Source organism: Taurulus bubalis (genome assembly GCF_910589615.1).
Source record: "Taurulus bubalis genome assembly, chromosome: 6".
NCBI classification, from domain to species: Eukaryota; Metazoa; Chordata; class Actinopteri; order Perciformes; family Cottidae; genus Taurulus; species Taurulus bubalis.
This window is the reverse complement of record NC_136594.1, coordinates 28,669,192-28,685,822: the sequence shown is the minus strand read 5'-3', so window position 1 is coordinate 28,685,822 and position 16,631 is coordinate 28,669,192. Positions and strand designations below refer to the sequence as shown.

Here is a 16,631-nt window from a genome sequence, read left to right as displayed (position 1 = left end):
TACTGGTAAACATGATGATGAGTGGTCAGGGCCAGCCTGCCTGTACGTCCTCACACATCTGTGTTGAATAAAGGAAGTTGCTAGGAGACATGAAGCCAATCAATGGCAGTGGTAGTTGTTATTTTTGCCGGTGGATCGATATTCCACCAAACTCAGCTGCGTCCGGTCACTCGACAGCTTGACGAGCCGCGATTACATAAACCGGGCGATCGGGCCTTTTCCTCTGCAGCTCCGAGGCTGTGGAATTCCCTCCCCGACCATCTGAGGGCCCCACAGACTGCAGAGGCTTTTAAACGTGACCTGAAAACTCACATTTTTAAGAAAGCGTACTGCTAAAATATCTTTTTTGGGCTTTGCTTTTAGATATATCTTCAAAATGTTCTTGTTTTATTCTGTTCTGTAGCACTTTGAGATTGTTTAAATATAAAGTGCATTACAAATGCAATGTATTATTATTATTATTATTGTTATTATTATTAAACCCACCCAGGATATACGTGGGCGTTAGGGCGATGTCATTAACAGGCGTGAAGTATTTTAACAACTTGAATGCAGCCGCATATCCATGTTGCTCATAACTGGACTTGTAATGCTGTAAACGTTGTCTGGAGGCTACAGCACAACAATAACAAGAATAATAACATGCTGTCCAGAGTGAGTTCTGATGTAAAGTGCAGTGTAATAATAGGCTACTTTGCATGAAACATGACAGCAAAAATCCATCTCCAGTTATTGGTTGTAATTAAATCTGGTTGGCAAAAGAACAACTTCTATTAGGTTTTATGATGTATGATGTTGTAGTTTGAAACCAAATTTATTCAAAATGCTGTTCGAGCACAGCTCATACAGTCAATAATTAACAATTATACCATTTATTTATTTTTCAGCAAGAAAAATGTATCGCAATAACCTTGACATTCATGACAATATGTTCCCACCGCATTTTCATAACTTTTGCAGATTTACAATAAAATAGTTCAACCATTTTAATGTTTGCTTGTTTGTGTGTTGCTGTTTGTCCGGAGTACCGCTTAGAAGGGACAACCTCATATAACTAGAGACGGTTACCTGGCGCTGTCGCCGGGGGCAACACTGTGTAGACTGTGAGCAGCAGATCATCGTCTGTGCCTGTAAACAAAGGAAGCGTTCCCTGCTAATGTACCGCAACTAATCTCTCTCCCTCTTTTCTTCTCTCGCCTCCAGGCACTTCCTCTTTAAGACAGGTACAGGCACCACCCCCCTCTTCTCCACGGCAACTCCTGGCTACACCATGGCAACCGGCTCCGTGTATTCCCCGCCCACCAGGCCGCTGCCGAGGAACACCCTGTCCCGCTCGGCCTTCAAGTTCAAGAAGTCCTCCAAGTACTGCTCATGGAGGTGAGATGCAAGAAGAGAGCTCAGTGGAAGTGGTGCTGCCCTCTGCTCCTCTGGCTCGGCATTAGAAGCTCACAGCACTGACTAACAGAAGACTTCTCTCCCCTCACAAAGGCTGGCGAAGTTCAAATAAATTGCTCCCAGATTGTGGATTTAAGGCTTATCTCAATGTAAGTGTTTGGAATGGGACGCGTCTGCTCAGAAAGACACGTGTTCCTCACCATGACAGTGTGGCTACCTGCCAGTCCAACTCGTCCCTTCTGGCTGACATGGCCTCTGGGCCCCCGGGGGTCAGATGCCACCAGGCAGCTTGAATCAAGGAGAACAAACACACACAGAGGGTCACTATAGAGTCACTATTTTACCAACCATCAAAGTATGTCTTTTTTTCAGCTAAAAAGGTTCTTCATATAACTGTTTGTAATTTGAATAATCTTTTCAACACGTACACCTTTCTCCGGTGCTTCTAATGAGCAGCCTGTACCTCTTGGCGTCATACAGCCAGGGGTCTGAACACAATATAATCACGTAGGAAATCAGTATTTACCGAGTTAGGCAAACATCCTCGGAAATGGAGATTTTGTGTTTCAGGATTATCTGTCTATTCTACACGGCAACACAGCTCTGTGTTAAACTGGGTAGAAGCAGTTGTATGTGGCATTAAGTTAGATTAACATGGCTTTGGTGTTTTGGACAGAATTGATATTCCTGGTAACTATGAGCAACGGAAGAGAGGCACCCTTGTAACGCTGCATGAACAGGCACCCTGAGCTGTAGCTTACTGAACCCCAGGCACCTGCTGGCACCCTGAACGCCCCAGAGGGACTCAGTCCCCAACCAACCTGCCAATCAATGTCACACACACAGGTTACACGGACGTGTGACATCAAACGCAACCGATATTGAAGGTTTGAGTTACATTTAGCAGTCGGCTGACTCCTGGCAGCAACTGGAGCATAAAAGCAGCGGCCAGCTGGCATCTAATTGGCTGTGAGACTTTGCTAGCTTGCAGACAAGAGCATCCAGGGTGTGTTTGTTGTAATTGTTTGTATAACTGTATTATCACTCTAAAATATTACATTTTACATAATCCTAGCTGTTTCTTTTGTCCACCTGCACCTTTGTACAATATTGCATGCAACATTATGTTTGCAAATTTCCCCGCGACTAAAATGTCTTTCCGCTAACCTCAGGCCCGTTGTTGTGTAGTTCTGGCATGTCGCTGGAGCCTGGGTAGTCAGGGGGAAGCATTGCAATCGTTTACAGATGCTAAATGCTAAACGCACTGCACAGCGCTTTCTAGTCTTCTGACTACTCAAAGCTCTTTAACACTACACAACATCATTCACCCATTCACACCCTGATGGGAGGAGCTACCATGAAGGTACCACCTGTCTATCAGGACAGGTGGTACCTAAGAGCCTAAGAACCTTTGTGAATGTGGGGTTAAGTGTCTTGGCCAAGGACACATCAACATGGACTGGAGGAGCTCTATCTATCTTCTGAACCACAGTCACAGTTATGGAAGTTGATCATGATCAAATGAAGCAATTGTGAAGCTACAGCAGTGGATCTAGAACATATGTCTTTTATTTTGTGAAGGTTATTTCAGACAAAACCGATACTGTTGAAGGTGACAGCAACACAACAACCTGCTTTTTGTTTGGTTTCCCTCAGGTGTACAGCCCTCAGTGCAGTAGGACTCTCTGTACTGCTCTCTGTCCTGCTCTGTTATTGCATAGGTAAGATCACACACACACACACACACACACACACACCGTTGTTCTGTTTGTCTCTCTCACACACAGACACACACTAAGCAGTGCTGTGGATACATGCGCACACATTGGTCTGAAGGGTTCGGCCCAGGTGCAGCATGACGGATGGGACTTTTATTTCTGCTTTGTCCAAAGATATTTCCCACCTCTTTTCTCCTCCAGTCTTGTCCAGCTTCCTGGCCTCTCTGGCGCTCCCTGTATCAGCCGCTCTTGTTCCCTTGTTGCTGCATGTGTCGGCTTCCCCTCTGTGGTCTGAGCCCATCAGATAAGCAGACTGCCAGGTTTTCCTTTCTGCAGGCCTCATTCCTCCCCCTCGCTCTCCACCGCGTTCCAGGATGTGCTGGAGGTGATGTGTGGGCTAATATGTCGGGCAGATTTTATGGCAAATTGTAGCTGGAATCCTCTTTGGAAACATGGTTTTGATAATACAGTGAGCCATGATGAATTGTTGGCAAGCTAGAGTCAATAAATGGTTCACATGATCATGTTTCCTTTACATTTGTATTTACATGTAGCCACAATAAAATACTGATTTAAGACCTCAATCCTTGTCTTTATCAGAAAAAACTCTGCATAACGGTGATGACAGACAAATATGTAGTTTGTCAAATTGCAGGAATGCTTTGTTCACGTTCCTTCAGGGTGCTGATGAAAGGCAGGAATCTTCTCAGAGTAATAACTCAAAGAGTTGATTGTCAGGTTTATTTAGGTTTAGATCAATCTGACAAAGCCAGTGCTGTAATGTGTTATCCTCACATATTTAATAATTATCACAGATATCTTTTCCCTTTTTGTGTAAAACATCCCCTCAAACCGAACCTTTGCGATAGACCTGACTGTGACCTCAGGCACACTAATTTTAAGAGCGTGCCACTGAAGTCATTAACTCTTCAACCTTGCTGGACTCACTGGAGGCGTCTGGCTAACAGCTTATACCAACAGGCGATAGCATTTACATAAAGTAGTGACCCATGGGGAGGGCACTGGAGGTCGAGAGGCTGAGACGATGAAATGAACATTGTTTCTGGGCACTCACATTGAACTGCTTTTTCTTCTCCCGACTTCGCTTTTGAACTGTCAGGGCAGTTTGCCCCTTGTTAGACTGTGTGAATGATATTGTTTTTGAAAAGCCTTGAGAGGAAGAGAGGGGAAGGAGTGTTAGAAAAAAAAGAGTCAAAGGGGAGGAAGAGTGGTATTTTTTTCTAAAGGTCATTGAATCCCACAATGAACAGAAGCAATTATGATTGGAGCTCAGATGGTCCTTGGACTTGGAGATCTCTTTGCCACAGGCAAACCTGTGTGTGTGTGTGTGTGTGTGTGTGTGTGTGTGTGTGTGTGTGTGTGTGTGTGTGTGTGTGTGTGTGTGTGTGTGTGTGTGTGTGTGTGTCTATCATGAGCTCCCCAACGCAGCATTGTTTGACTTGTTTCATACAAAGCATATTTAAGACTTAACAACACACACACACACACACACACACACACACACATATATATATATATACATATTTACACATATAGTGTGTGTTATAGTGGTGTATGAAGGAGGCAGACCAAGACCCATCACTCATTTTGTCAAAATGTCTATTTAAAATAAATCCTCTTCCAGGACTGTGCATGAAGGTGCATCGTGTTCAGGTGGTGGATATGTGGTGCAGAAAGTCTTCTCTCGTCTGTAGTCATGAGGAAATGAGTGTGGGTTCTTTTCAATGGCACCAACATGTAAGCAGCACATTTACACAGAGAAGTGAATGTCCAGAAGGGACGAGAGAAACCTTTAGAAGCATTCTTTGGCCCTGCTGCTCAGACACTCCCTCCCGGCACCCACCACTGCTCCTCTTCAAAAGTCTGTTAGAATGAAGCGTTTGCATGCAAAGCGCATGGAAATGGACCAGCTGCTGCATGCATGCATCTTTAGCAACACATATGCAAATATAAAGGGACTGTTTTTTTCTAGTCATTGAGTTTATGTGCTGGCATAACAAACACACACACAACGCTTTCCCTGTTACTAACTGAGCCAAGGTGTGCCCCATAAAACACTGTTACACTCCCACTCAGTAAACCCATTACCACCAATGTCTCTTTGTGACTCCCACTGGGGTTTGCTGGGTTTTAATGATTCTGTGAAATCCATTCATTCAAGTCTTTTCTGGTCCCTAAATCTCTCACAAAGATATGTTGCCCTCACCCACTCTGGTCTAAAACCAGTTCATCTGATTATTCCATTTAGTCAAAATACGTTTCAGTGAGGATTCACCGCTTCATCTCAATCCTTCCATGAATCAGCTTGTACTCTTGCATTTGCAACATTTGCATGCAGGCCTAAGCTTTATTACCTAGTATCATTCTGGTAGCCACAGCATAATGATTTGTAATAATTAACAGAGGCTGATTTTAATCTCTTGTGAATCTGCCAGGACGGTAGTTTGTGAAACAACAAGGACACGACGTCACACGTTGCTCAGCATTTATGTCCAAAACATAGCTCAAAGGCATCCATGTTTAGAATGAGTTCATTTCAATTATGGAAGATGTTCCTGCTTTCGCAGTAGTAGCCTATTATATCTTTAATTCTGCTGTGTGCAGAACATCAGCTATATTTAACTTGTGATGTATTTATTATTATTTAACTTAAATATAAAAGCACTTTATTCTACTGCCTTCCATAGCATATCATCTTACCTGTGCACACAAAGAGCTGCATGGACATATGTGGACATTTAGGTAGCGATGCCACTTGTTTCATGGTCAGCTGATATGCTAGAATTCCCCTTCCTGCAGATTATTAATTCAGCAGCCCAATGTCTGTTGTCTCCTACATACGTTATCCTCAAAAGTCAGGGCTGTCTCATGAAGCAAGGGGTCAATTAATTACATCATAATAATGAATAATGTATATGATGAGAAATTATTAGAAATGTAAAATACAATGTTTGAAAGGATGTGCACACCCACTACATACAGGAGATGTTTCCACTCACTGAGGTTCAATTTAGCATATGATTTATACACATTATGTCATTATACACAAGCAATACATCCTTCTATAGGATGGCCAACACAACATATAAACTGCTCTTTCATTTAGGCCAGGCCAAAATGTTCTGATGAAGAGAGATAAACTGATGCATGAATGGATCTGAATAACATGTAGCTCTCCAAATGTAAAAACCTTCAGTATAACTGTGAAATGATATAACTTGAAACTTCAAGCATTGTTAACATGTAATATATTCATCATGACATGACATCAACAAGCCTGGCGTGAACATTCACAACACTCCAAGCATGGTTGTTAAGATGTCACAAGTTAACTTGTAGCATTAAAAATACAAACTTTCTTTCTTATAATCGTAGCTTTTGCAATTTGAAAATTGCATTCTGTCACATCACATTATCAATTTGAACTAGATGAAACATTCATTCATAGTTAAGATATGTTTTAGGTTCAGCTACATGAGACTATATTTTAGGTTTTAGGTAGGTTTAGGTTAGCCATATAGCCACATAGCCACATAGCCACATAGCCATATAGCCACATAGCTACATAGCCACATAGCCATACAGCCACATAGCCACATAGCCATATAGCCACATAGCCACATAGCCATACAGCCACATAGCCACATAGCCATATAGCCACATAGCCACATAGCCACATAGCCATACAGCCACATAGCCACATAGCCATATAGCCACATAGCCACATAGCCACATAGCCACATAGCCATACAGCCACATAGCCATACAGCCACATAGCCACATAGCCATATAGCCACATAGCCACATAGCCATGCAGCCATACAGCCATATAGCCACATAGCCACATAGCCACATAGCCACATAGCCATACAGCCACATAGCCATACAGCCACATAGCCACATAGCCATATAGCCGCATAGCCACATAGCCATATAGCCACATAGCCATATAGCCATATAGCCACATAGCCACGTTGACACATAGCCACGTAGCCATATAGCCACATAGCCACATAGCCATATAGCCACATAGCCACATAGCCATATAGCCACATAGCCACGTTGACACATAGCCACGTAGCCATATAACAATATAGCCACGTAGCCATATAGCAATATAGCCACATAGCCACATAGCCATATAGCCACATAGCCACGTTGACACATAGCCACGTAGCCATATAACAATATAGCCACGTAGCCATATAGCAATATAGCCACATAGCCACGTAGCCATATAGCCACATAGCCATATAGCCACATAGCCACATAGCCATATAGCCACATAGCCACATAGCCATATAGCCACATAGCCACGTTGACACATAGCCACATAGCCATATAGCAATATAGCCACGTAGCAATGTAGCCACATAGCCACGTTGACACATAGCCACATAGCCACGTTGACACATAGCCACATAGCCATATAGCCACATAGCCACGTTGACACATAGCCACATAGCCATGTAGCCACGTAGCCATGTAGCCACATAGCCATATAGCAACATAGCCATGTAGCCACGTAGCCATGTAGCCACATAGCCATATAGCCACATAGCCACGCAGCCACATAGCCATATAGCCACATAGCCACGCAGCCACATAGCCACATAGCCATATAGCCACATAGCCACATAGCCACATAGCCACGCAGCCACATAGCCACATAGCCATATAGCCACATAGCCACATAGCCATATAGCCATATAGCCATATAGCCACATAGACATATAGCCACATAGCCACATAGCCATATAGCCACATAGCCACATAGCCACATAGCCACACATCCACCGAGCGCCCCGGCCCCCACGCCTTAGTTTCAGCCTCACTATAAAGCAGCATAATACTTCCTGCACTGGCATTCGCCAGTGGACATACATCATGTGGTGCAGAATCATCCAATATGGATGCAATTCCTCGGGATACTGGCCTGGAGTAAGTCGTCACTTTCCATGTAACAAATCATAATGATAAAGGTGCAACAACAGCACACACAGGGGACTTATCAAAGCAAAAAATGAACTGCTGTAACTAATGGTTATCCAGTTTGGTGTTCCCTGCTATTAGGCACACTTCCTCATTGGACATATCATGAACAACTCCTGTTAACTCTGGACGTACATTTGGTATCTGGAGTGCCTACCAACCCACAAACGGTGAAATACGTTGTTTGTGGACTGCCTGGATTTGAGGAAAAAACAAGCATTTCAGATTTGACTCTCCTTCCTATGTCACTTAGAATATGTCACCCAAGACTTTAGAACTTACTTTGTATGGTTGCACCATCATTTTCTTCATCAGGAAAAAAATAAATCGGAGCAGATTGTGCTTTGTTGGGATGTGGCCTTAAAGAGACGGGTGCTAAAACGGAGCGTTCCAGACAGAGGGTGAATACAGGTATATACAGACAGACAGGATGAGAAAAATAATGTGTTCTTTGAACATTAAAGGATGTAAACATGATGTTCTGATAGAAACCCAAAATACAAGCATGAATCTGAAATGAGCACGATACATCCCTTTAAATGGGACGGAGCCATTATTAATGTTCCTAGTTCCACCTGTGCTTTTCCTCCTAGGTCAAGTCAAAATGCCTGCTGTGATACAGGTCTATTGAGGAGAGTCTGAGCACCCTGACACAGTCCTGAGGTGAAGTCTAATCAGAGAACATAAGTGGAAACAGTGGGTAGACTACAGCTGTGATGGGAGCATTTCTTCCTCTGTCAGCATTTATATAGTTGCTTCACATTCTTCAGGGGATGAGTCATTTTAAAAGCTACACCTGTGAACACAGCACTATTACTAAAACATAAGAACAAGCGAAACAGTTTCCTCTGGCGCCTTCTTACACTTCTTTTCATTAATGGGTTGAAGTCCCTCTCCGTGTGGCAGATCATCAGGGCTGAACTGGGATCAGTTTGCAAAGGCTGACGTTGTTGATTCCAGTCCTCCTTTGAACACAGTGGGACGTCTTCCATCGATCCAAATAGTTCTGCTGCATTGATTTCCTTTCACACAAAAGCTTCCACAGGATGGTTTCCAGGGCTGACTTCTCCTCACAGCTTCAAATCACAAAGCAGTTCATATTTATAAAGAATAAGAAATACTGTATAGTTGATCACAACTTAACAACAGGTGTTTTGCTCACCTTACTTCTAGCGTAGTTGGATGTATTGTAGATGTAAAATTACCATTTCTCTGAAATGTTCTGTTAATTCCAAAAATGTCCTCAAAAGGTTCCTTTAGAGGGAACCAGTATTGTATGACTGGTAACCGTGGCCATTAATCTTCCACACACACACACACACACACACACACACACACACACACACACACATGCGCGGGCTCCTGTCGATTAGCCAGCACTCTCCCATGACCCTTTGCTCCTGTCCTCACCAGGAGGGGTTGTGGATAACGTGCTGGCACAGCACGGCTCTAATTTAATGAGGCATCGAGGTGTAGTTGTGTGTGTGGAATCAGTGTGTGTGTTCGTGCGCACGTTGGTCCTCTCACTAAATGTTCCCAAGTTGAATCAGTAATTGGTCCTTGACACGGCTCTCTCTAAGATGTGAGGAATCCAGACTCCTCCTGTGTCCTCCATGTTCAGCAGCACACGCAGGTGAGAGCGTCTCACGTGTCCCGTGTCCCGTGTCACGGGACACGGGACACGGGACACGGGCCCAACTTCTCTCAAGGTAAAATACCAGGGGACTTGTTTGTTTGATTGTCGTGTCCCACGGCAGTCTGTGTGTTTGATTGTCTTGGCTAGTGTGAAAGTGATCTAATTTAAGGGTATTAACTATTGGCACATAACAGCTCCAGGATTACTACATATCAAAGTCATTAAGCAGCGCCTTCTCCAGGGTCTTTTAAGGTTTAGTGTTATTTCAGATTATTGACCTGTAAGGGACACTGAAAGGTGCTATTAGGGTGTGAAGTAATAAGGAGGGACCAAGCAGGCCTTGGATGGATGGATGGATGGATGGATGGATGGATGGATGGATGGATAGATAGATAGATAGATAGATAGATAGATAGATAGATAGATAGATAGATAGATAGATAGATAGATAGATAGATAGATAGATAGATAGATAGATAGATAGATAGATAGATAGATAGATAGATAGATAGATGAAATGCCTTGATTTATATGCAGGTTGTCATAAAATGCCTTCACTGTTTTAAATTACAAAGAACTCAGCTGCACAAAATAAAAAAAGAAAATGTTGTTTATGGTGAACATTTAGTTGTTGAGGTCCCAAAGCAACTGGAATCTATCCTGAAATGTGTGATGAAAGTGGGAAATATCAAAATACGTCACCATTTACTGACCAGAGACATTCATGTGTGATTCCTTAGGGACTGAAGACATAATCCTCTGTCTGATAGTAATCAGTAGAAATCTGGTTCACAGACAGTTTTGGTGAATAAACAGTATTTGTCTTTATATTAAAGATACTTTCTAAATGTTAGCCTGACTCCAGCAGAATGAGACTGGAAACAGGGGATGTGCTGTGTCACATAGACACGTCAGTGCAACCTCAGACAGCATCCTACTGCATTGTGGTGTCATTTTGTTGGCTTGACAAGGAAAAGCAGAAAACCAAATTCAGTTTTTAAAAGACGTCAGCGCTGCAGCTCTTAATGGACAGTCAGCTCCGCTGAGCAGACATGCAGAACACACAGTGAAGCCGTTCAGGAGGGACTGTGATGGGGAGAGAGCAGGATGCGTCCTCCTCTTAGGTTTGCACCAATTTGACTGTTTTTTGGCCTCCGGAAGATCTGGTTACATCTCAATTGAGATGCAGGGAGGAGGAGGGAGATAGGTGGTGAGCAGATGATTTATGAGCCCAAGGGCGGGCATACACACACACACACACACACACACACACACACACACACACGCACAGATAGAGACAGAGAGGAACATGTAGGTGGTAGAGGTGAGTGTTATATTGTGTCAGATTAGCTGCTGGAGGCGTTCTTTGATGCTAACTCACTCCACTGTATCTTTCCCTGGGTACTGGTGTATGTGGAGAGAATGAGGGAAATTGGTTGGGCGTGTGTGTGTGTGTGTGTGCGTGTGTGTGTGTGTGTGTGTGTGTGTGTGTGTGTGTGTGTGTGTGTGTGTGTGTGTGTGTGTGTGTGCAGGTGCCCATTTCATTTTTGTATCTAGCCTGAGAGCATTTTAGTTGTTATTCATGTTTCCAAAAACATACTGCTAGTGCTCAGTATGCTTAACACAGCCCCCCCCCCCCCCCCCCCCCCCTCACACACACACATATATGCATATTGTTCTTTTGTCTGTTAGTGACTAAGACGCCATTTAGTTTTTATCTTCTCTTTGTCTTTCCTGTCCTCTCTTTCCATCTCTTCTTCCCTTCGATCTTCTTTTGAATGCGGCACCCTGTACTGACCTACCTGTTCCCCTCCTGTGTGCTCTCTTCCCTCCTCATCTCTAGCCATGCACCTGTTTGGTCTGAACTGGCAGCTTCAGGAGAGTGAGGGCTACGGAGCGTTTGAAAACGGAGGAGGGGGAAGAGATACAACTCCCAACACCTTCATGGTGTCCACAGACAACGGTGAGTCTAACTCTTTTTCATCCTTTCTTCTGACAAGGAAAGCACCAAAGGATGTGAAAGGTTTGCTCCGGTGACAGTCTCGTGACGACGGCTGGGTACCGAAAACCGGTGCCAATATGGCCGGAGCCTACCGGACTGAAACGCAACGCCTGAGCCGATTGAAATACGTTTTTTACAAACGATACCCAGACGCAGTGAGGAGAAGGCCAACTAGCCTCAAACAGAAATCATTAGAGGTGCCAGAGGGAAAGCTCCGCCTGCTGTAGACTTTAAATGTTACATATCCTCATATTGCAGCACTGCAGACAACCCTTTGTCTTTTCATAATTAAATCAATATGCAACAATATGCAATTGTGATGTTATGTCCAGTGGCAATGCAGCAAGTAGTGTGGTGCAGATGTAGGAGTGCAGAGGTCACAGAGGTGGATAGAGTTTGACTGATAGTGGAGGCTGCTGCGTTCACGTATATAGTGGAAGGTCCATTCAGTACCAACATATACAATGCATTGGCACAGAACATCTTGCAGTTAATGTACGTTGTCTGATATGTGGATTTAGAAAACATGGTGTAAGTGGCATTATGTTTCCTGCAGAAGGGTTTTTGCATAATCTGTGTATTTGAATGTAATTCTGGGTGGAAATGGTTGCCAGTAAACAGTCCCTCCCGCCATGCTGTCAGGTAATTTGAACATAATGAACACATCCTTTCACAGTGTAGCCTGCAGTGTTTACCTGGTGTTACCATCTGCCGCTCCATTCTGACTTGCTTTGTCTTCCTGAGACGTGAACTTCTGAGAGTCGTTCTCAGACCAAATGGAAGAGTGGAAAGTAGCTTGTAAGTGACACACCTGGAGTGGCTCTAATGAAGTATACAAGTTACGTGACAAATACATCAACGCTACCTACCACTACTTGCAGCAGTCTCCTGGGTGCCTGTCCGCTGGTTTGACCCTGCGTTCACCCCACCTCTTCCTTACATGGACGTCGGTCCTGAGTCACAGTTACGTGGGTAATTCATGAATTATAGTGCATCACCTTTCATATACAGTAGGTATAGCTGTGACCAGCATATGAAAACAGGTTGTTTTAACAATGATTGGATATTTCCAACTGGGTTATTGGGCATCTTGTAGCAACAGCAACTTGTTTTAATGAACCTAGACGCTACTGAAAATGACTACTCTACGTACATGATACAATACATTTAGCATTAATGTAGAAATCAAAATGTGAAAGGGTTTTCTTGGTTTATATGGCTTCTCTTTTCAATTAAATTAAAAAGGACTTTTGCAAGTGGGAAACAAATGTACTTAAAATCAGTGAATATCTATGAAACACATTTCAGACATGTATTTAAAAAGGTATTGTTCTATATATCTCTCTCGTACACACACTTCACACTTATTTATATTATTGTCTATTATGTTGTTGACATTCACTTCATATCTTCATGAGTTTAAATAACGTGGTTTTCTATCTATTTAAACATTGGGAATGGGTTTTATTTGTGTACTATTACATGACAGATGCATGTCTTACAGCACCAGTTACATGTTAGACTTGTATCCTGAGTCACCAGGTGTGACCACGGGGACGTTCTGGGGAGCGTCCAGAGCAACAGGCCTCCACATAATGAAGTCCATTAAAACATCCAGCCCTACTAATCCTGCTCTAATTCCTCCATGAATGCTTATTATTATTTCAAGTATACTGTAATTCATTCAAAGACACAAATCCATTCTTTCACATACTCTGGTTGCAGCCGATTCTATTTTCTAGTGAACCTCATTGTTATGTAATCTGCTTCCACTTGTGCAGTTTTCTCCTGGGCTTCACTGCTTTCACCTTAGCAGTCTGATTGAACTGGAGTATTTATACATACGGGTATGCAGGCGTGGCCCAGTATAATTGGCTGAGGTCTGTCTTTCATGGTGAGGATGCACGCTATGGCACCGGATTTGTTACACTTGATATTATTTACAGTTACAATGCAGTTGCCTTTTTTTAAGTTACTGTGGGACTTGAAACATTGAAATAGTCTCTATGGCATACAGATGCCTCTATGTGACCTACATAAGTGAATGAACCCATCAGCAAGAAGATTGGCTTTCTATAAAGAAATTATGAACGCTCGTCATTGTTGCCGCCGGCTCCGATTCCGCCTTGAATTAAACAAAACCAGCCGGTTCAGCCGGTCGTGCTGGAGGGAGGGGAGCACCAGGACCAGGACCAGAACCAGAGCCAGGACCTGGACCAGAACCAGGACCTGGACCAGAACAAGGACCAGAGCCAGGACCTGGACCAGAACCAGGACCAGAGCCAGGACCAGGACCAGGACCAGAGCCAGGACCTGGACCAGAACCAGAGCCAGGACCTGGACCAGAACCAGGACCAGAGCCAGGACCTGGACCAGAACCAGGACCAGAGCCAGGACAAGGACCAGAGCCAGAGCCAGGACCAGGACCAGGACCAGAACCAGAGCCAGGACCAGAACCACGACCAGAACCAGAGCCAGGACCAGAACCAGAGCCAGGACCAGGACCAGAACCAGGACCAGAACCAGGACCAGAACCAGGACCAGAACCAGGACCTGGACCAGAACCAGGACCAGAGCCAGGACAAGGACCAGAGCCAGAGCCAGGACCAGGACCAGGACCAGAGCAAGGACCAGAACCAGAGCCAGGACCAGAATCAGGACCAAAGCCAGGACCAGGACCAGAGCCAGGACCAGGACCAGAACCAGAGCCAGGACCAGGACCAGAACCAGAGCCAGGACCAGGACCAGAGCCAGGACCAGGACCAGGACCAGGACCAGAACCAAAGCCAGGACCAGAGCCAGGACCAGAGCCAGGACCAGAACCAGGACCAGAGCCAGGACCAGGACCAGAGCCAGGACGAGGACCAGGACCAGAGCCAGGACCAGAACCAGGACCAGGACCAGGACCAGAACCAGGACCAGGACTGCGTGGGCTGACTGTCAGACTCTGCTGACGGTCTAGTGCGGAAAACACCCCAGCCAAATAGACATGTCAACTTTTTCAAAACTTTTTTTAATTAAAAACCCCTTCACCATTGAAATGAAGTCAAGTTCTTGAACTAAGTTTGTCCTCAATTGCTTCTGCAAAACGTACAAACAGGAGGTCTGCTCTGGCCGACAGAGAGAGGGAGTGTGGTGTGTTAGAGATAAAGACGGACGAGTGCGCTTCAAGGTGGCCTTGAAGACTTGTGTCATGTTGAAGCTCATGTTAGTGTAGCGAATGCGCTTAACGTCTAGACTGTCTCACACACACACACACACACGCACACAGATTTGGGTCAGTGTTGGTTTACTTGCCCAGATGTCATGACTTAAGCTGTTAAAGTATAATGTTCTTTAGAATTACAAACTTTGAACAGAGCTGGAACCATTCCAGCTCCATAGTGCACAATATTTACATTCAATTACATTGAGGGAGGTCTGGATCCCAACTCAGACTGTATGAAGTGATCTACTTACCATGACCAAAACTTTACCCGAACTTTAGCCAATTTAAAGTTGATGGGTTAGTAGCCTTTTCACAAGTCATGTTGCATGACGACATGTTGAAGAGGTACAACTCAGACTAAAGCTTATTCCATGATAAGAGTGGATACACACTGAGGGATGATTTCAACTGACCCTGACTAAATCTACCCCAAGAACGCAGACTGGCCCATGCTAGCGTAGCATCATCCAGCTCGGACCAGGGTCTGACATCTGTCCTGCTCCGCTCCAAAGACACATGCGATGGTTTCAGATGTTCATTTTCAGGCTAGTGTTGTGGATTCAGAGTCGTGGTTAAAGCACGGTGCAGGGATATTGGATTTGTGTCGCCATCTAATTGGTTCCATCGACAAAGGCCAATGAGATTCTCTCGATTGCATTTTGGATTATTGCAGAAGATTTGCTCTGTAGTAAACAAGGTATACATGTTTGTTTTTTAAACACACACACGATAAACACACATAAACGCTTAAAAATTCACAAGTGGGAAATTGGACCACAGATCTTCTGATTGAGGAACAACCCGCTCTAACTTCTGAGTCACATTCACCAAATGAATGAATGCTGCTTTCGCTTTTTAATGAAATAAGACCTGGCTTTACGGAACAAGGCTGTTCCTTCAGTTCATTGTCTTCTGTCTGCATCTTGATCTGCAGCTTCACTTCTGTCTTCATCTTTTAAACGTGTTTGCACTGCTCAATCAGTGTGTCATCCTGCATATATCCTTCACACACATATGTGGACCCTTCTGTCCTCTCTTTGAAATCGCTTTTACATTTTCCCAACAAATGGATGACATTTCTTCCGGAAGTGAAGTTAGTGACAGTGTGGGCTCCACGGTAACGTTAGCGCTGACAGCTTGACGGAGTAGCACCAAGGGGCAGGTTTTAGTTGAAGGACACTTGTCTCAAGACTGTGGTTTACATTTGTTTGTTTTTTCTCTGCAGGTAAAATGTTTCTTCTAGAGAACAGTACCATAGACACAGGGGAGGTGGATGTGGGGAGACGAGCCATACAAGATGTCCCACCAGGTAAGGCTCACACACACATGTCGTGATCAACATGTAAAATCACACACAACAAGATGCACTCACGAACGCATAACACACTAAACTTCCAGTGTTTAAAGCTAATTCAGTTGAATCCCACAGTCCTGCAATAGGTGTCATTCACTGCATGATCCCTTTGAGGCTGCAGGTTGTTGAGTTGTATTGTGTTACACTTCTTGTGTCTCCCTCATTTACATTAGTCTGAATGTGTTAATTGAATATTGGGCTACCATAAATGTTAACTACAATCCTCAAACACATTTTTGTATTAAGATAGTTCATAATTTGGTATGGTTGGACATATTGTAAACAAAACCATATTTCCGGATCAT

At 44.1% G+C, this 16,631-nt stretch overlaps 1 protein-coding gene across 3 annotated transcripts in view; it reads left to right on the top strand.

Moving 5' to 3' along the window:
- Window positions 1-1,255: 1,255 nt before the first annotated feature.
- tenm3 (teneurin transmembrane protein 3) overlaps window positions 1,256-16,631 on the top strand; it is a 99,693-nt gene continuing 84,317 nt past the window's right edge. For all 3 annotated transcript variants that reach the window (XM_079219282.1, XM_079219283.1, XM_079219281.1), the window contains exons 1-4: window positions 1,256-1,377; window positions 3,052-3,116; window positions 11,606-11,725; window positions 16,198-16,281. In XM_079219282.1, the coding sequence (XP_079075408.1) occupies window positions 1,271-1,377; window positions 3,052-3,116; window positions 11,606-11,725; window positions 16,198-16,281 (376 nt within the window). In that variant the 5' untranslated portion in view covers window positions 1,256-1,270. The remainder of the gene's footprint in view (window positions 1,378-3,051; window positions 3,117-11,605; window positions 11,726-16,197; window positions 16,282-16,631) is intronic.